The sequence below is a fragment of the Aedes albopictus genome, chromosome 3 (assembly GCF_035046485.1).
Source record: "Aedes albopictus strain Foshan chromosome 3, AalbF5, whole genome shotgun sequence".
NCBI lineage: Eukaryota > Metazoa > Arthropoda > Insecta > Diptera > Culicidae > Aedes > Aedes albopictus.
In genome coordinates, this window is record NC_085138.1 from 32,887,620 (window position 1) to 32,908,909 (window position 21,290).

Sequence of the window (21,290 nt, forward strand, 5' to 3'; positions counted from 1 at the left end):
CAAACAAATGCAATATTTAAATGTATGTGCATATGTGCAATGCATTCATTTTTGAAAAGCTTGATTTCACAAAATCTGTTTTGGCACATGAAAACTAGCTGCGGATTTTCTTTAGTGTAGTCTACGGATTTATCCAATTCTGGACGAACATTTGAAAAGGGCCTATCTGCTTTGCGTAAACAAACATGTTTTTGTCTCTGTAGGGCCCATCTGCATCCACCCACGCACATCAACACCCTTATTAGAAAGAGTGTTCTTCAAGCTATCTGTTAAGGGTGTTGATATGCGTGGGTGGATGCAGATGGGCCCTACAGAGACAGAAACATGTTTGTTTACAAAAAGCAGATAGGCCCTTTTCAAATGTTCGTCCAGAATTTACTCAGCATGGACCCCTCGTTGGTATAAACGCGTTTCGTTCGAACCGATTCCAGTGAGTGGTGCAACGTGAGAGGAGAGGATGAGAATGAGCACTCACGGTAACATCGATTCACGCAAAATTGCATCATAACCGACGTACACTCAAACACAAAAACAGTGATATCACAGAATCTGATATCTGATATCTGATAAACAGACACTGGCAGAATTCCAAGCAAAATTCCCATCGAATAGAGCTTGCTGACGTTTATTCACCTTTCTCTTTCAAACATGTAGGCGGAATAGGATTTGTTGTCATCAGGAAAGGTTTCCCGAAGAAAACAAATCCTATCCCGCCTGCATGCTTGAAAGAGAGAGGTGAATAAACGTCAGCAAGCTCTATAATCTTTTAACGATCCAAGTAACGATCATTACTTAATTACTTAATAGAATACAGGCCAAACATGTCTAAAGGTCCAATCTGCAGAAGAGAGGCTCTCTTTGGTTTCTCTCTCTTCCGTCAATATCTCAGCTGTTCATTTGTCTTTTGATTTGTACTGCAAAAGTAGTTGAAAAGTGTACCATAAGGCAATCCATGAGACAGATGGGATCAGCTGATTTTCTTTGTTTACCATGTATTTTTGACATTCGTCGATCGGGGTGACAGTTGAACACAAAGGAATTTGTTAAGCACCGAGAACACTCGAAGAAAATTTGGTAAGCTATACATACACTGTGTATACAATTTCAGCTGTCACTCCCATCGCGATATGTCGTCATGCACGCTAAGATCAGTTTACCTATTTTTCTAAAATATGGGTAAATTTTATTCAAATTTGTGTACACGGAGAAAAATGGATATACCAGTTAGCATTTTATTTAATAATAAATTATCATTTCCACCTCATAAACATTACTGTGTATAAAAAGTATGCATTTCGTGCATTCATGTTATGCACTTCTGTACATATCTATAATTTATTGGTTTTGATGAATATCAACACCCTGATTGTACTCTTTGGACTTATTAAAACAAATTTGAACTCGTTAACCGCCACAACTAAGTTCTAAATACAAAATCCGCGCGGATATTTGTAACATTTACGCGAGTTTATCGAAGAGAAATATAAATTTTCGACATTCCGGGGAAAGATTGAAACATGATTGTTCTGTCCACGAAGTATAACCGGCCGTAAGTATCCCGTAAACAGTACAGTTTATCTAGTAAACCGTGTACTTAAGAATTTATAATTCTACTCTAGAAATCATCATCACCGGAAAGCTGAATTCAACCAGTTGCTGTTCCGGATCATGCCGCACCGGATGTCGGGCATTCTAGCATGGAAGTGTGCAAGATTGTTATGCCCTTCCGCGGTTCTATCCTATACCGGGAGCCATGTAGGATCACCGAACGCAATTGTTCCATTTTCAGTAAGTACGAGTAGCATATTCTTGTTACAAACATTACAATAAATGTCCTCATCACTTTTTTCAGCAAAGGCAAAATCCGGCCAGTTCGTGCTCCTGAAGATATCCGGATAACGTAGGCGCAAAATACTATGAAACGGTGAAGGAACGTTGGGAGGAACTTCCAGTCGCTGTAGTCCCTGCTGATCCCTTCGAGGATCCCTCCTGGCCATAATTTGAACTTATTTCATGTGTAGTTTGAAGTGTTTTATATTTTATTCAATTAATTGTATGCTAAACTTTAAGGAAATGACAATAAATTGATGATTTTCTCTTCAACCATACCAAACAAGTCATACTTTTCTTTGTTATTGTGTAAATAAAAAAAAAAAATTAAATTGATATATGCATTCAACCACGAATATACCCGGTATATGCATTCCCAATGCATAAATGGTTGATATGAATTGTCGAATAAACTCTAAAATATGCATTCCAAAGGGTGGGCAGACTGAATATGGTTTTAGTAAATAATTTATGCATTTTAGCATTTTCTAATCTGTCCGTGTAAACTTTACGCAAATATGGGTAAATAAAACTCATATTTTGGAAAAGTGCACAACCTCATTTATAGGTAATATTAACCCATATTTGGGTTACAATTACTCATATGTGTGTCCACATTACCCATATTTGAGTTTTGTTAACCTATATTTGAGTATCATTTACGCATATTTGCGGTTGTGCACTTTTTGGAAAAAAGGTAAACTGATCTAAGACCGTTCGCAATGCTGTTTTATTTTGTATGACGAGTTTTAAAATTTTTAAAACTCGCCATACAAAATAAAACAGCATTGCGAACGGCCTAAGCGTGTGGATTGCCTTATTACATTGCCGAGGGGGTCGACAGTAATCAATTTGCTTCAATTTCCATGCGATAAGCCGTAATTTTCTTTGATTTTCTGAATTATTCAATATTGTTTTCATTATACCGAATATCGGTTCGAATTTTTCGGATTTTTCTCATTTTCTGCCATTTTCCAAGTTATAATCGATTTTATGCTATTTATTTTCAGCAAAATGGTAAAAATTGAATATATCTGAAAAATCGAATAAAATGAAAAAAATCGTTCGAAAATCGGCGAAAATTGACGCTGAAAACGGCTAACATCTCTTAAAATGTTACGACGTCGCGACGCCACGTCGAAAATTTTGACAACTCTTCCAGGTAAACAACCAGCAGCGTCGGCTGATGCGTCGACCATCAGCTGGTCGATCAGCAGTTGGAATTGCTGAAATTACCGAATTCAACAACGAATCACCTCGAAAATATGGGAAATGTTGTTATTGAGAAGACGTATCCGCAAGATAATATCATTCTGAGGATTAAAATAATGCGCAGACCACATACAAACAGACGTAACACTCTGATAATTCCCATCGTACACCGATTTAACGGTCTTTTTCAAAATTGGATAGTTGGCCAACTGCCCAACCGTGGCGCTCGCATCGTTTTTGTTCGAGTTTGACGTTTGCTCACTACCGCCACCTTGTTGGTGGTCAGCCAAACAGTCATTTTAGCATTGGGCGAATATGTTTCCATGACTATGATTTGAATCGAAAAATGTTCGAAGTGTTACGTCTGTTTGTCTGTGCGCAGACTATGTAAACAACAGTCACATCCGTGATCAGCTGTTGTTTATAAACAAGCTCCATCCGGAAGAAAAGGGAGAACAAATCAAAATCGAGAAAATTTGACATTTTTGTTCAGGGATGTGCATCGATTTTGTTCGATTTTTTGGGGATAAGCCAACATTATAATCGATTTTATCGGATATTTCGGATATGGTTGATTTTGATCGATTTTCTATTAATTTCTTCAGTTTTGTTGAAATTATGAAAAATATGTGATTCCTTGTAGGTTTTGGCCAAAAATCTAGGATATCGGGAAGAGTCGTCCCCCTCGTTCATCCTGGCCTTTTCAGATGAGAGTCACCCAGCAGTGAGCTAGGGGCAAGACACTGTGCAAACGAGAGCAACTCTGAGAATTTCTGAGTAACTCTTTCTGTCGATGATCGACGAAATTTGTTGAAAGACATCCCCAAAACTGCAATTTTCATTCAGCACACGCAACACTTTGCAGTTTGACATTGGTGCCAGATCACACTTTGGCATAAATGGGAGAAATTCTGAGGAACTGTGAGGAATTCTGAGCAACGCCTCGAACACAGATTTGCTCTCGTTAGATCTGTCCTGCCCCTAGGCAGTGAGTGACATAGCTCTGCGTCGAAACGACGGTTAACAAGCGTTCGGCTGCTCAGGAGATGTGCAGAGAAAGAGCTGGGCGGCGGCAGCCACCGTATCAATGCGTTCGTCTCGAATGTTTTCGTTAGCAACATAGAGACGGTCAGCTGTAGCGTTGATGAAGGAAGAAGGGCAATGTTGATGTTGCGGCTTTTTTGTGTTATGATGGTGATAATGCACAAGACTGATTTGGAACATATTTCGATAAAAATCATCGTCACGAAAACATAATCGCCCAATCCTAATCAGGCTGTGTTACGCAAACCACTCAGTAGGTGGCAGTAGAGGGCAAAAGTCAAACAGAAGCAAAAACGATGCGAGCGCCGTGACCGAGCGATTTGCGAACTACAAAATATTTGAACTAACCATTAAAAAGAGTAACGATGAGAAGTGAGTAGAGTGATACGTCTGTTTGTCTGTGCCTCTACCGCAGACAAAAGACGTAACTAAACACGTTCGCCCAATGCGAAAAGGACTGAGTTTGGCCGACCATCAACTAGGTGGCGGTAGTGGGCAAACGTCAAACTCGAGCAAAAACGATGCGAGCGACACGGTCAGTTGACCAACTTTCACATTTTTAAATGGATCGTTAAATCGGTATACGATGGGAATCATCAGAGTGTTACGTCTGTTTGTCTGTGCCTCTACCCTACCCTCCACCATTACCCTTTACTCTAACCCTCTACCCTACCCTCTACACTACCCTATACCCTAACCCTCTACACTATCCTCTACCCTAACCTTCTACCCTACCCTCTACCCTAACCCTCCACCCTACCCTCTACCCTAACCCTCTACCCTACCCTCTACCCTACCCTCTACCCTAACCCTCTACCCTAACCCTCTACCCTAACCCTCTACCCTAACCCTCTACCCTTACCCTCTACCCTTACCCTCTACCCTAACCCTGTACCCTACTCTCTACCCCTCTACCCTAACCCTCTACCCTAACCCTCTACCCTAACCCTCTACCCTACCTTCTACTCTACCCTCTACCCTACCCTCTACCCTAACCCTCTACCCTAACCCTCTACCCTTGGTCATCATCTCAGTACATAGTGGTAATCACGTTCAAATGTATGCGTGTCTCTTTTGTAGTTGTAGTTGTGAAACTTGAGGGAAAATATGTGCACTCACCCCGGTTGTTAGTTTTATAATTATTTAGCCGTTTTACCCAAATCAATTGGGTTTTTAAATTAAGAAAAATATATAGATTTTTTGATTTTATACGAAAGAGCACCTTTTTCTGAGCCACTCTGATTTTTTTCAGATTTTTAGAACTTTATTTTGGTACCTTAAATCAATTTCAAAGAAATTTTTTGAAATCACCTTTTGACAGCTGGGTAACTGTTTGACAGCTCCATCCAGTACAAAATGCGACGAGGGGTGATTCGACAAATCGCTCCCATACAAACTTCAAATTGATTTTTAAATAGGTTCCCGGGCACCAAAAATCATGAAAATTTGGATTTCGGCTCAGTTTCGCATGCAGATTCAGAATATGGAATTAGCTCAACACAGCTAAAGAAGCCAATTGGAAAATATTTTCATATGCAATCTGAATGGGCCATTTTACGAGACGTGTCGGACCAGCTGATCGCTCATTACATGAATGAAAAATTTGACAGGAGGTTGCGCCCAAGCCCGTGAGTGTTAATATCAATATCAACACTGTTGTCGTTTCGTAAAATAGACTATAGTCTATTATATATCTATATATAGCCTTTGAATTAGCGTGCATTTTTGTGTATGGAAAAATTCAAGCTAGTGTACGTGTGTTGAAATGTCACTTATCTCTATACCACAGACAAACAGACGTAACACTCTGATAATTCTCATCGTACACCGATTCAACGGTCTTTTTCAAAATTTGATAGTTGGCCAACTGCCCAACCGTGGCGCTCGCATAGTTTTTGTTCGAGTTTGACGTTTGCTCACTACCGCCATCTAGTTGGTGGTCGGCCAAACTTAGTCCTTTTAGCATTGGGCGAATATGTTTCCGTGACTATGATTTGAATCGAAAAATGTTCGAAGTGTTACGTCTGTTTGTCTGTGTCTATACCAAGCACTTGTTTGCAAATTTTACCAACTTGCATGCAAGCATTACAGACAGAAGGACAGACAGATAGACAGATAGACAGACAGAAGGACAGATAGACAGATCAGGGCTATTCAGGTCGAACATTTCAATAGGTCCTATCTGCATTTGAGAGGCTCTCTTTATTCACTTTCTTTTTCAATTATTGTCCGTGCAGTTGAATCCCGGAATTTTCGACTAGCGAAGTTGGATTTTTCTCCAAATCCGTGCGTCGGACCTAACTTCGGAAGTGGTGCGCTGTATAGCGGATCGAGTTTACTATACAGCGCACTACTTCCGAAGTTAGGTCCGACGCATGGATTTGGAGAAAAACCCAACTTCGCTAGTCGAAAACTCCGATTTTCAACTAAATTGAGAATATTGCAATGTACGAGAGGGACGACTCTTCCCGATATCCTAGATTTTTGGCCAAAACCTACAAGGAATCACATATTTTTCATAATTTCAACAAAACTGAAGAAATTAATAGAAAATCGATCAAAATCAACCATATCCGAAATATCCGATAAAATCGATTATAATGTTGGCTTATCCCCAAAAAATCGAACAAAATCGATGCACATCCCTGAACAAAAATGTCAAATTTTCTCGATTTTGATTTGTTCTCCCTTTTCTTCCGGATGGAGCTTGTTTATAAACAACAGTTGATCACGGATGTGACTGTTTTTTACATAGTCTACGCATTATTTTAATCCTCAGAATGATATTATCTTGCGGATACGTCTTCTCAATAACAACATTTCCCATATTTTCGAGGTGATTCGTTGTTGAATTCGGTAATTTCAGCAATTCCAACTGCTGATCGACCAGCTGATGGTCGACGCATCAGCCGACGCTGCTGATTGTTTACCTGGAAGAGTTGTCAAAATTTTCGACGTGGCGTCGCGACGTCGTAACATTTTAAGAGATGTTAGCCGTTTTCAGCGTCAATTTTCGCCGATTTTCGAACGATTTTTTTCATTTTATTCGATTTTTCAGATATATTCAATTTTTATAGCACATTTAGTTCACCACTGGACTATCGCACTAGTTTTCACGAGTGCGAAAACGCTAATAAAAGTGCGCGATTGCATCAAATCAACTCGGTGTCTTCAGAGCACTTGTTCACCATAGAAGGAGCAAGGAATGCAAGCGGCGGCAGCGAGTCATCCGAAGGATTGTGTCCACGTGTGGCACCGAAGGCTCGGGCATCGAGATCCTGAAGCGATCCAGCGAGTGGTGAGAGAAGACATGGCTACCGGCGTGGCCATACGTAAATGCAACATCAAACGTCCCTGCGAGTGCTGTGCGGCTGGTAAGTTACCACGGCAACCGTTTCCCAAGAAGGCAGCTCGACAGTCATCGGCGGTCCTGGATCTCATTCATACGGACATTTGCGGTCCAATGAACACGACGTCGCCAGGTGGATCAAGATACTTTCTCACGATGATCGATGACTACAGTCGATACACCGTGGTATATTTCCTCAAGCGGAAGTCAGAGGCCGTTGAGAAAATCGAGGATTACGTCAACATGGTGCGGAATCGTTTTGGAAGGAATCCCGTGATCATTCGCTCTGACCAAGGGGGCGAGTATAAGGCGAAGCGCTTGGGCCAGTTCTACAGGGAGAATGGAATCGTCCCACAATACACTGCAAGCTACACACCGCAGCAGAATGGAGTTGCGGAGCGCAAAAACCGGACGATTGTGGAAATGGCACGCTGCATGCTACTCGATGCGAAAATGGACTACCGTTTCTGGGCAGAGGCGGTCAACACGGCGGTACCCGGATAAAAACTAACCATAGGGTATTTGGTGAAAACCATTCCTGTACCATACAGTGTACCAGCTACAATATAGTGTATTGTAATGGAATGGTTCGCTAAAAGCTTTGCACATTGGTAGCTATTATACATTTACATCCGATCTTTATGTAACAATATATTATACTGTTTTTCTTACGTTTGAACCATTCACTATTCCGAAACAATCTTTGTCCGTGCAATTTTAATTTTTTATTCAGTTTATGATTTTTTCCGTGCTTTGTTTTGTTGATGTCCGTGACATTTTTGTTGCAAAGGAAATGACAGAGAAAAAAGTGAATAAGTTGAAACATCTATTTAAAGCCAATAAAATGTTTAAATAAAGTGGTAAACCAGGTGTCCTAAGGACTGCATATCCAAGAGATATGGTGGGCTAGGTATGTAGAGTGCGATGAGAGGAATGCGAATGTAGGTCAACCCGGAAAGACGCAGGCCAGATTACTGTAAATCAGTGGATGAGTTCAACAATATTCTTTCTCTTCTTCTCTCATGTGAAATTGCCTTGTACAACAACCGAATTAAATGCGATTTATCTTTGACATTTTTAACATACGGACTGGACTGGACACTGAAACGACTTCTGAAATAAGTTCGTCTTCGCTTTTTAACCTAACTTATAGTTGAATCGAACTTGACAGTTTTCTCATGAGTTGTTATGTACACATTTCATAGTTATGTCAAATTGGAGCCTCAATATTGCAATAATGGTTAAGCACGCTGTAATGATACTTATGTACCTCGTCACCTACTTCATGCAACTACATTAGTGGTCTAATAACACTTAGCGCGCTAGGCATAGTTCCATCATGCCGCTCAAAGTGTTGCCACAAATAATGCTTAGTTTGCAAAACCCGGTTATCTGGCTGGTGGGACATGGGAGCTTAAGCTTCAACTGTTAATGCAATCAGAGGCTACTCAGACTTAGACGAGTTTAGGTTAGTTTGGCTAGAACTGCCAATATCGAAGGAACATGACGAGATAATATAACATTATATGGTTTATCTAATGTAAAACAATACAACATAACAAAAGAGAACCATTCCAAAACCATGATTAAATTTATAACCAGTAGTGAAATTACAATTAAAAACAATATATTTACGGTACATTTTATTGTTTGAAACCATACGTGTACCATACACTGTACGGTATATTAAAGCCCACGTATCAGTATTTCGAACAATTCATTTACAATAAAATGTATGGTTTTGTAAAAAAATATATATGGAGAAAAATATTTTTTCATATTGTTACGATACTTAACAACCCGTATAGTATATTGTAAAAATCTCATTTACAATTCACTGTATGGTGTCTAACATTACATCTTATTGTTTTTGTATTTTTTATTTTTACAGTGGTGTTTATTGTAACAATATGGTTTTAAATAGTACTGTTACAATACAACATTCGGTTTTTCTACTGTATTTTTTATTCGGGTACATTTGCAGAACATGCTGCCGTCTCGATCGGTAGAGAAGACTCCTCATGAACTCTGGTTCGGCAAGAAACCAGACTACGGAAATCTCCGGAGGTTCGGATGTGCAGCGTTTGTCCATGTGCCCAAAGTCAAGCGGACGAAGCTGGAACCGAAAGCAATCAAGCTATCGTTTGTCGGTTACTCGGATCACCACAAAGCCTTCCGTTTCATCGATCAAGCTACAAACGACATCGTGATCAGCCGAGATGCACTTTTCGTCGAAGAAGAAGAAGCAGCAGCTACAAAGCGAGGTCAACCATCTCCGACATCCGTGGAGTACGAGTCGGTGATACCGCAGGAGACACTCGATGAAGCCGAAGAACTTGAAGATGAAAGCGATGATGAAGGCACATTTGAGGATGAGGCTACGCCAGCGGATTCCGATTCAAGCATGTATGATTCAACCTGTGAAGTAGAAGAAGAAGAGGTGAATGACGATGAAGCAGTTACGCCCCGGAGATCAAGTCGGAGCACGAAAGGCATACCGCCCCAGCGATACCGTGAAACGACGGGGATGGTACGAAAAGCGATTCCGGAGCCGAGAACCTACAAAGAAGCCATCGAGAGCCCTGAAGCGGAACAATGGATAGCAGCAATGGACGAAGAAATGAAGTCGCACGCCGAGAACCGTACCTGGACATTGACAACTTTGCCCGCCAATCGCAAAGTCGTGGGATCCAAATGGATTTTCAAGCGCAAACTGGACGAAGACGGCAACATCGTACGCTACAAAGCCCGACTAGTAGCACAAGGTTTCTCGCAGATGTACGGGACGGATTTTGATGAAGTTTTCGCGCCAGTGGTCCGACAAGTCACCTTCAGGACGCTGCTTACAGTTGCTGGTCAGCGCAACATGCTGGTCAAACACGCCGATGTCAAAACTGCCTACCTACATGGAGAAATGGAAGAGACAGTTTACATGAAGCAGCCAACCGGCTACGAAGCACAAGATGGTGATGCTGTTTGCCTAATCAAGAAAGGCCTGTATGGACTCAGGCAAGCCGGATGCATTTGGAATAAGAAGATCGACGGTGTACTGAAGCAGATGGGTTTCCGGCAGTCCGCCCACGACCCGTGTCTGTATGTTCGGAGCGGCAGAGAAGGCAACACGTACCTCGTGATTTACGTGGACGACATCGTAATTGCGTGCCACGATGAGGAGGAGTACGCGGGCCTCATGCGGGACCTGAACAGGCATTTCACCGTAACATCTTTGGGCAACATCAAGCATTTTCTCGGTATCCAAGTGGAGCGTGATGGTAAGTCTTTCACACTTAACCAGAAAACTTACATCCAGAAGCTGTTGCTGAGATTCGCGATGGATGAAGCGAAGCCTTCGAAGTACCCCCTGGATCCCGGCCACCTAAAACAGAAGGAGGAGAAAGAAATGCTACCCAACAACCACCAATACGCCAGTTTAATAGGAGGTCTGTTATACGTGGCCGTCAACACTCGACCGGACATCGCTGCATCCGTATCAATACTTGGACGTTCGGTAAGTTCACCATCCCAAGCCGACTGGACGGAAGCTAAGCGTGTCCTGCGCTACCTCAAGTCAACCATGGACCACAAACTTACGCTGAAGGCCGAGGAACCTGGTTTAGAAGTTTACGTGGACGCAGACTGGGCCAGCGATGCAGCCAGTCGCAAATCAAATTCCGGATACGTGTTCCTGTTCGGTGGAGGTCCGATATTCTGGGGATCGCGCAAGCAAACCTGCGTTGCGCTTAGCAGTACCGAAGCAGAATTTGTGGCACTTGCCGAGTGCTGCCAGGAACTCACGTGGATCGTCCGGATGCTTCAAGATTTCTCCGTTGATGTCCCGACCCCTGTTCTGGTACACGAAGACAACCAATCGTGCATCAAGCAACTGAAGTCAACGAAGATCAACAACCGCTCAAAGCATGTGGATACAAAATACCATTTTGTCCGCAAGCTATACGAAGACAACCTTATTGATGTTCGCTACTGTCCCACCGATCAAATGGTAGCGGATATGCTCACCAAGCCGCTGGCACCACAAAAACTGGCAAGATTCCGAGAAGCAGTAGGTGTTCACCAATCGAGGAGGAGTGTTGGAGAGTAGGCGCTTGATGAACAAGAAGGCCATGATATTTTTGTACTTTGACATAAAATAAAATGATTCAGTTAGTTAGTTCCCAACCTTTGAACCGAACAGTTGTTCTAATTCAATTATCCGATCTACGGCAGATCCCAATAGATTTGATGCAATCGCGCACTTTTATTTACGTTTTCGCACTATAGAAGTCGCAGTTCGCAGTCCAGTGGTGAACTAAATGCGGTATACCATTTTGCTGAAAATAAATAGCATAAAATCGATTATAACTTGGAAAATGGCAGAAAATGAGAAAAATCCGAAAAATTCGAACCGATATTCGGTATAATGAAGTTGCCGGACGGGGATTTGCATGGAAAAGAAGGGATCTATAAAAAGGAAGGGAATCGATCTCACGAATGTGCCTGTTGATCGCCAGGGATGGGCACTTCAACGCAGGCAGGTGCAGGTTTAAACCTACGCAAGTCTACGCATTATTTTAATCCTCAGAATGATATTATCTTGCGGATACGTCTTCTCAATAACAACATTTCCCATATTTTCGAGGTGATTCGTTGTTGAATTCGGTAATTTCAGCAATTCCAACTGCTGATCGACCAGCTGATGGTCGACGCATCAGCCGACGCTGCTGGTTGTTTACCTGGAAGAGTTGTCAAAATTTTCGACGTGGCGTCGCGACGTCGTAACATTTTAAGAGATGTTAGCCGTTTTCAGCGTCAATTTTCGCCGATTTTCGAACGATTTTTTTCATTTTATTCGATTTTTCAGATATATTCAATTTTTACCATTTTGCTGAAAATAAATAGCATAAAATCGATTATAACTTGGAAAATGGCAGAAAATGAGAAAAATCCGAAAAATTCGAACCGATATTCGGTATAATGAAAACAATATTGAATAATTCAGAAAATCAAAGAAAATTACGGCTTATCGCATGGAAATTGAAGCAAATTGATTACTGTCGACCCCCTCGAGCACGCAGCGGTGTAGCACCGCCGCAAAAACGAAAACGACATTAGAAAAATAGGTAAACTGACCTTAGCGTGTATATTTACACAATTAATGTTTGGTACCTTTGATTTACCGTGCATGCACTCCGCTCTCCAACCGGTTCGCGGGAACTCACTTTCCAGTACCGGTAGAAAGAGAGCCGCCAGCGACGTCGTCGGGCGCGGCGCGGCCATATTGATTAATCTCACCAGAGTGATTTTTCTCCTTGCACCAAGCGGTTGTTAGTTTCGCCAGCAGCAGCAGGAAGTGTGTCCATCAAAGTTCCCCTTTTTTGCAGCGAGTTCCATACTGCCTGTAAAAGCGCCTGAATCCCACAGGATAAAAGGAAAGCGGAGTAGTGCCGAGTGTGCCGTTTCCGTCCGAAGTCGGATTCCCGTTTTTTCCCGGTGAAGAGTAGAGTGTGATCTTTGACATCCCCTTGCCAGCCAGCAAAAAGGTGTTCCAGGGGTGCGCCGCGCGAGTTTAGAGGTTCCGTTTTTCAGTTTTCTTCCGTCGCGCCGCGTTCGGTTTTTTCGGCGTTTCCACCCGAGAGAGCGAGAAAGGGAAAAGAAGAGAAGAGCGAAAGCGCGAGAGTTGGCAATTTTGCGCTGAACGCGGAGAAAGAAGAAAACCGATATTCGCTGGTTGGTGGTGTGCTACTGCAGAGTGTAGTTTCGTGCGGGCAATATAAAGGAAAAGCCGGAAGCCTTGTTGGATTCGTGTCCGACGGATTTGGTGTGGATTAGTCGCCCGTTTTTTGCCTGTTAACGGTGCAGAATCGTGCTGTGAGTGTGCCGCGAGTGGCGTTTGTGCGAAGTAGCTAGTCCTCTAGAGCCGGATTTCGATTTTTTCCACGAGTGGACCCTCTGAACGAGAACCGGAGATTTCCGAAACAGATTCATCCAATATGTCGGAACGCGAGAACAACATCTACAAGGCCAAGCTGGCCGAACAGGCCGAGCGATACGACGGTAAGTTTTTTCCTCTTTTTTTCCATGCTCCTTCGATTTTTTCACCTTCCACATCCGTGCGTGATGTCAGTCAATCCATGAGGAGAGTGGAGCTTTCTTCTTGTTCTTGGCGGTCATTTTCTTTCGCCTTCCCGAATCTTGGAAGCGGACCCGATCGAACACTGTACGGGATATTGATGTGTGGGGGGAGGAGTTGAACCAAAGACACCGGACAATGTGGTCCAGCAAGTTTCTTGGAATCGCAGGAGGTAGCTGGACATTGAATGGATTTTTTTGCATGCAGCATGAATTGTGTGCGACGGATCCGGATTGGCGATTTTTTCTTGGGCTATGCAACGACGGATGATGGCAGCGGAAAAAAGTTGACGGTCCTTGGCAGTAGTGGTTTTGCTGGAAGTGTAGAAAAAAGCTGAAGTCTTTCACCAATACGCGCACACTCCTCGAGTGCGTCGTACACTGTTCGAGTGGACGTGTGTGTTGGTGTGGGAAGCGGTAGAGGTTGGTGGATGTAGTAGTGTGGCTGACTGGAAGTCGTGTGCGTTCTATCGACAGTGCTGCCAGGAATTTTAGAATAGTGGGAGTTGTTTTTTTTTTAAGTCGAATTTTTAATTAGAAACAGGTGTTAGATGATAGCATGCTTCTCGTGTAATTTGTAATTTGAGCTTTACCATTATTATTTATAACGAGAACCGTTTAGTGTATAATACACTTTATATCGAGTCAAGTAAACTAATATGGCACATATAGGGATCATGAGGAATAATAAATATAAGGTTTGATAAATATCTTCCTGTTCAGGAAACTACATAAACATACAAATTAAGGAGTAGAGATGTGAATTGTATTGTATGTATTACTGCACGAATTTATGCTGGCCTGCTTACTCTCACAGAAAATTTGACGTTTGAGCGGTGCTGACACCGCTCAAACGTCAAATTTCGTGTGAGAGTAAGCAGGCCAGTATAAATTCGTGCAGTAATCCATAGAACGCCGACTTAGAAAAGCTCAATCGTACACTCAGCCAAATATCATTAAGTCTTCCATAAGGCCCAACTTATGAAACGGCCTTTAAATAATTCATAATGATTCGGATGAATTTCATAAGGTCACTCTATGACGTAAAATCGTCTCACAGCTTGGCTTTTATTCATGTTTAGCAACATGGTATTCTCAAGCGTCGGTAGCCGTGTGGATAAAACACGGGCTCGGCGATAACGACGTTCATGGATCGAATCCAGTCTGCATCATTTTAGGATTTTTTTTGTTCTTTCCATAAGTCTATCTTATGAAATTTGTCATAGCAAGCACGATCAATTTTTATAAGGTTTTCTTATGTCATCCATAAGAATTAGTTATAGCAAATTTTCATAAGATATTCCGATGAATTTCGCTAGTTTTTTTCGCTGAGTGTAGTAGGCATTCAGTCAGATTTAAAATGTTAATGTCAGTTTGTTGGTTTGTTTTGGGACGAATAAATTAATTTTAAGGACAGACTTGTTAGAGTCCCAAAATGGCCGCCACAATGGCCGACTTTGACATCTACTCACGATTTTGAGGGCACAACCAGCGCACATGAGATTTTTTTTTCAGCTTATTTATTACAAGTGAGCAAGAACATAATAGTAAAATGCACTGTTGTTTGAAGCTTGCTTCTTGAGATTTGTGCGTCTGAAGTTCTGATGCAATGTTGAAGCGGGACTTCATGACGTTTGTTCTTAAACACATTTAATGTGTTCCGAGGAGAGATGTGGTGGTTATACCTCCTTATATAAATGAAATGAAAATTTAATTATTTGTGATTTTGTTTGGGAAGCCGACATAAAAGAACATCATTTCACTACAGAACATGTGCTATGCCATCTAGAGATTCCCTCTAGGTGTTTCTTGTAATTTGTAATTTTGTAATTCTTTAAGAAGGTGCATTAGGGACTCATACAAAAGGTTTTATTTTTTGGGAATCCTTCATGATCCAGGAATTCAATGTAGGAGTTTCTTCAGAAGATACTCTTAGAGGAATTAAACAAGGAATTTTTATAGGATTATCTTTCTTGGAAAGTACTGCTGGAAAACTGCTGGAATTCCTAAAGGATTCACAAGAAACTCCTGGATGATTCTAAGGAAATACACATGGAAAATTCTCTGAAAGATCTCCTGGAAGATTTCCAGATTGAACTCCTGGAGAATTTTCAGAAAAAAAAATCTGGCAGAATTTCCAGAAGGAATCCTTAAAGAATTCGCTGTGGGGGATTCTCAGACGAAATTCTTGAGAAGTCTCAAGACTTCTGGAGTGGATTCAGCAGCAGCAGCGCTTGGGAGAATCTCAGGAAAAACTCCTGGAGAGATGGATGGACGAATCTCAAAAGCACTTTGAGGTTTTCGGCATACTACCGACATTCGGTGCGTAATCCCAGAACCCAGAAGGATTTCTTGAAGAAATGATTCATCTCAGAACTCCTGATGGAATCACGGAAAACTTGCTGGAGTAATTTCTTTCATTTCTCGAGCATCGGGCACAAGCATAGGAAACTCGGCCTCATCCCAAAGACCTAGTAGACGGCACACCCCAAGGCTCTTGCCTGAGCGCCTTGCTTTTTAGCCTCTACATTAACAGCCTTCCACGATCTGCAGATCTACATATCTGGATGTAGACCAGCTCATCTCGACCATTAACAGCGATCTTGAAACAATACAGCATTCGACCAGGCAGAACTCTCTTTTCCTTAATCCGAAGAAGTCGCAGGCAATCATTTTCTGCAAGGAAGATGCTGTTGTTCCAACAACGAGCATCGTTTTCTGTGGGGAGCGCATCACTCTAGCAGGCAGCGTTGTGAATCTGGACTGTAATCTGAAATGGAATGGTCATATCAACGATGTGACAGCTAAGGTTTTCGAGCCGTAATCTTGTCATTTTTTACGTACTGTGATCTACTATCTGCGGCGTTTATGATCATAAATTACAATTACAAAGAAACAGAGTATGTACGCAGATACGGACCACCAGAGGAACTCCTGCAGGAACTTCTAGAGGATCTGTTGGATAGAATCCCAGAATGAATTGCTCAAGGAATTCCAATTCCTCTCCTCTTAGTGTTGTTTATCGTTACTTAACCACCATCATCATGTGTTGGTGATGTAAACGGACTTGAAAAATGTCATAACATTTTTTTTCTCCATAAAAATCCGGGACATTTTCCATCCTTGCTTGAGCGTCGTTCGCCGGTAATCCAAACATTGAACTGTACGCGAGCATGATCTGCTTATAGTTTATTTTCAAAATAAGGGATAGGTACACCCACAAAGCTTACAAACTTCAGAATGCCGGTTCAAAACGGTATTTTCCACTCGACGCCGTCGTCAATCCTCGAAAACCTAGAAGAGTACGCTTGTTCTGGGAGGCAGCCGTTACAGACGCAGGCCAATGGTTCAACCTAACGTTGTTGCCTGATACAAATCTTCCGGAACCTCTCGCTACGGTGTTGTTTGTCGATTTAGACAAAGTACTCCTCAAGGAGTTTCTTTTGGGATTCGCAGTGAGTTCATGATGAGATTCTTCCGGGGATTTACTTAAGATTCCATCAGCAGTTACTTCTGGGGTTTCTTCCGAGATTTCTAAAGAGTTTCTGTCTAAGATTCCTTCAAGATCTCTTGCCAGGATTCTTCCAGAGAATCTTTTCTAGATAAGATTTCTCTAGAAATTAATTCCTAAATTACTTCAGGATTCTTGTTCTAGGAGTTCCCCCTCAGCTATGTTTCCTGAGAGTCTTGCAGGAGTTCATTCCGTGGGATTGTTTTAAAATCACTCTTCCTAATTCACTCCTGGATGATTTGTAGAAGTTCCCGGAGAAATCCAGGAAGGAGTTCCTAAAAAACTTCCAGAAGCAATTCCAGGCTAGACCTGTGCGCCGACTATATTTTGTTCGGCGGTGGCGTGAGGCACATTTTTGGCCGGCGGCGGCGGCGTCATCGGCGTCACGCCGGTGGCAGCTTTCGGCGGCGGCGGCGGCGGCGTGAATCGGCGTGACCAAAATTTGACCATATTTCAACATAGGCAAAGTGAAGAACATGATCATTGTATTGATGACAATAACTATTATGTTAGAATGAATACCTTTTTTTATTTCTGTTTGGGTCTATCACTACCATTAGACCTACTGAGACACTTTTTTTACTTATTCGTTTATTTGGAAGGCTCGGGTGCCACATGGACATAACAGAGCCGAAATAATTGATACATTTTTGTTTTTACGTTGTTTACATTTTTCAAATTTTCAACAGCCTTAATACCAATAGTTTGGGGAAGTACTCGCGGCTGTTTCGAAGTTAGAGATAACAAATATTTATAATTGGAAAGGAGTATTGAAACATTACCGGTGTTCTTAATGTAATGCATATTGCATTACTCCATTGCAAATGAAGGGCAATAAAATATTGATTTTGCTACAGTTTTTTTGTTTGGTTGTCTCAGAATCTTCAGAAGCAATCAAACTTGACAATAAGGTCACACTATTTACACTAAGGAATCCCCGAATGATTTGAGAGAGGAATCTCAGATGGAATCCTAGGAGCCTGAAAAAAACTACTGAATGAATCCATGAAGAAAATTTTGAGCTAATCTCTGCAGGAACTGCTGTTTGAAACCCTTGTACCACGCCAGCCTGCGAGTTTCTCGGGTTTAAGTAAGGTGGCTTAAGCGCCACTCCTTTCGGAGACCACCTACAAGTTAATGGATTGCCCGGCCGTTGAGACCCCCAGGGAATGGGTCTAATTTACTCCCGATCAGAGATACGAAACGAGTCGGCTGACGTCAAACTTCGGGAGACAATTCAAGGTGAAAAGGAAACCAGGATTCAGTTTCGTGGAGACGAGGAAACGAGACGATAGCAAGACAGTAAGTTCGCTAAGTTCTCATCACTGGCTGACTTAACCAACCCTTGAACTATCCAGCAGAAAATTAGGGAGTAGTCTCGGTTGTTTCAGGGAACCGCCCCAGTAAAATAAATAACAGAAAAGAAATTAAATTACGAACGGAAATAACATGCTAAACCTTCATGTCACTTTATTGGTAACTATCTCCTATTTCAACAAGATAGTTTTATCCATGTGCACCGCCTGGATTTATTCCCACCATCAATACACTAGAACGCCATAGACATCAAACATTCATTTTACAATTTTATTCTCTCTCCATTCTCTCGCTCTTCGCTAGCCTAGGCCTACTCTTTGCTTTCCCTTCTATCTACCTATTCTGTCTTCGCTGTTGTCGTGTCGAGTACTCTACGTGCAAGAATTCATCCGGGATCGTGTGCGTGTGTGTGCGTGCGTGCTCAGTGTGGCTACCGGCGCTAAAGGCGGTACTACGGTGGGCCACGTGATTCGAAAAATTACGCTATCTACTTAGTAGGTTCGATAGCGGGAAAAAGAGCCATGCGCATGGGCTTATCTAGTATCATGCATGATTTTGTTACTCACGGTTTGTCTACTTCGTACGTACGGTTGGAGGGCTGCTTACGATCTACCCACGGCGGTCACTCATCCGAGCATGAACTCGCCGCTGGGGATCCCGCGTCGACGGTTGTCGAGAGGGACGCTGCTGCAGAAAACCTCCGGTCGGTGTGTTGGGCGACGGGGGCGGCCGACGCGGCGCCGCCGATGAACCTTTCGACGGTTGGCGCAATTTCACGATGAACTTGGGTGCCTGCTACCTATGCCTAGGGCGCGATTGACGGACGCTGGCCCTCTTCCGGTTTCCGCACCTCCGGGGAAAACCTCGTAGCTGACGGTGGGGTCAGAAGCGATCTTGACTGGGGGGTGTGATGTGTTCGGTTTCGCAGGTTGCCACAGACCTATTTGGGAACACGTGGTGTCGTTCAACGACTAGATTAGCACACACAATTTGCACACAAATAGCACACATTTTACCTTTGATTCCAAGAAAACACACACGAAATTAACACGCAGCAATTAACTTGCAATGATTTGTACTTTAGCTCAAATCTACTACACTAAACAGGGAAAGACTTTATTAAGTTATATGAAGACAAAGCATGTTACAAATATCACCTTTAACAACACATCACGGCGCGAAACTTAACTTGATCACTCCTGCCTCTTCCACTAGCCAGAACGAAGTGATCGATCAAGCCCTAATGCCTCAGATATGTCGCGAAATGCATTAATCTTTCTATCTGATTTGAAATATTTCCCGAGAGAAATACCGACATCTTAATCGTTTCCACGCTCGCGAAATATTCAAGGTCAGGGGGAAGGGGGTGGTCTTCACCGAAAGTCTTTCGCCATAACGACTCGCCCGTATCTCCAACCCAAGAGAGAGTCGACCCATTCGGCTAAGTTCAATGTGCCTTGAATGCAGTTATTGGGGGGTCAACGCACAGCATCGAGCGCGCAATTTTGCGAAACGTGTTAGCACTATGCCTTTTTGGGCGGCAGGCCACATGTGCGTGTTGGCTATAGTGGGAACTCATATAAATGCCGTCTTAGGAGGTGCTACTCGTGAACTCGAATGAACATTCATGCGGAAAGGAGATTTTATTTATTAGACTGGTTCAACATTTGTTTAATAATTATATGGATAATGGTATTGAAGATTACGAAAAACACTAACTAAACAAAACTACATATGTATACCCGTTACACCCTGAAGAAACTTCTGCAGGTATCTCTGGCATTTCAAGAATCTCCTTTAGAGATCCCTAAAGAAAATTATGAACAAATCCCTGATTGAAGTTTTCGATGAACTTCAGAAGGAAATCCAGGAGGATTCCCCAAATTAATTCAAGCAGGAATCCCAAGGAAATTACAGCAGGAATTTCCAAAGGAATTCCAAGAGGAATCTCCGACGGAATCCCAGCGGGAATTTAAAAAAAAAATCGAGAGGAATCCCCAACGGATTTCTAGGAGAAATCAACGAAAAATTGCGAGAAGGAATTCCAGGATAAATTCCTGAGAGAATAATAAGAGGAATTTCATGAGGAATCCTCAAAGGAATTCCAGGACGAAGCCCATAACGTATTTCAGCAGGAAACTCCGAAGGAATTTTAGGAAGAAGCCCCGGAGGAATTCTAAGAGGAATTCCCGGAGGAAATCCGTGAAGGATCTCCGAAAGAATTCTAGGAGGAACCTCCGAAGAAATTCAAAGAGGAATCACCCAATGAATACCAAAAGGGAATTCCTAAGGAATTTTAGGAAGAATCCTCAAAGGAAGACCCCTCAAGAGAAACCCCTGAAGGAATTCTAAGATTAATCCCCGAAATTACTATAGGAGGAATCTCCGAAGAAATTTCAAGAAAAATCCCCGATAGAATTTCAGGAGAACTTCTCGAAGGAATTCTAGGAAAAATCACCTAAGGAATTCTAGGAGGGAACCTTGCAAGAATTCTTGGAGGACTCCCAAAGGAATTCCGGGAGGAATCTCCGGAGAAATTTGAAGAGAAATCACCAAAGGAATTCCATGAGTAATCCCTGACAAAATATCAGGAGGAATCCTCAAATGAAATTTAGGAGGAACCCTCGAAGGAAGTCTAGAAAGAATAGAACCCGAAGAAAATACAGCAGAAATCCTTGCAGGAATCCGAGAGGGCACCTCCGAAGGAATTCCGAGAGGAATCTTCGGAGGAATTACAAGCGGATTCTTCAAAGTGGAACCCCGGAGGAGTTCTAAGAAGAATCCCCATAAGAAGTCTAGCAGGAATCTCCAGAGAAATTCAAGAAGGAAGAATCGTCGAATACCAGGAAAAATTTCCGATTAAATTCTAGGAGAAATCACCGAAGAAATTCAAGAAGGAAA

The 21,290-nt window shown here is 42.3% G+C and overlaps 1 protein-coding gene and 1 long non-coding RNA gene across 2 annotated transcripts in view; both read left to right on the forward strand.

The window, feature by feature from the left end:
* Positions 1-1,202: 1,202 nt before the first annotated feature.
* On the forward strand, positions 1,203-2,116 carry LOC134291916 (uncharacterized). The gene is made up of 3 exons (XR_009999340.1): positions 1,203-1,549; positions 1,620-1,788; positions 1,853-2,116. It is a non-coding gene; the product is annotated as an uncharacterized LOC134291916 (long non-coding RNA).
* Positions 2,117-12,719: 10,603 nt separating this feature from the next.
* LOC109419212 (14-3-3 protein epsilon) overlaps positions 12,720-21,290 on the forward strand; it is a 67,800-nt gene continuing 59,229 nt past the window's right edge. Inside the window, exon 1 of the mRNA XM_019693419.3 lies at positions 12,720-13,486. Within this exon, the coding sequence (XP_019548964.1) occupies positions 13,423-13,486 (64 nt within the window). The 5' untranslated portion in view covers positions 12,720-13,422. The remainder of the gene's footprint in view (positions 13,487-21,290) is intronic.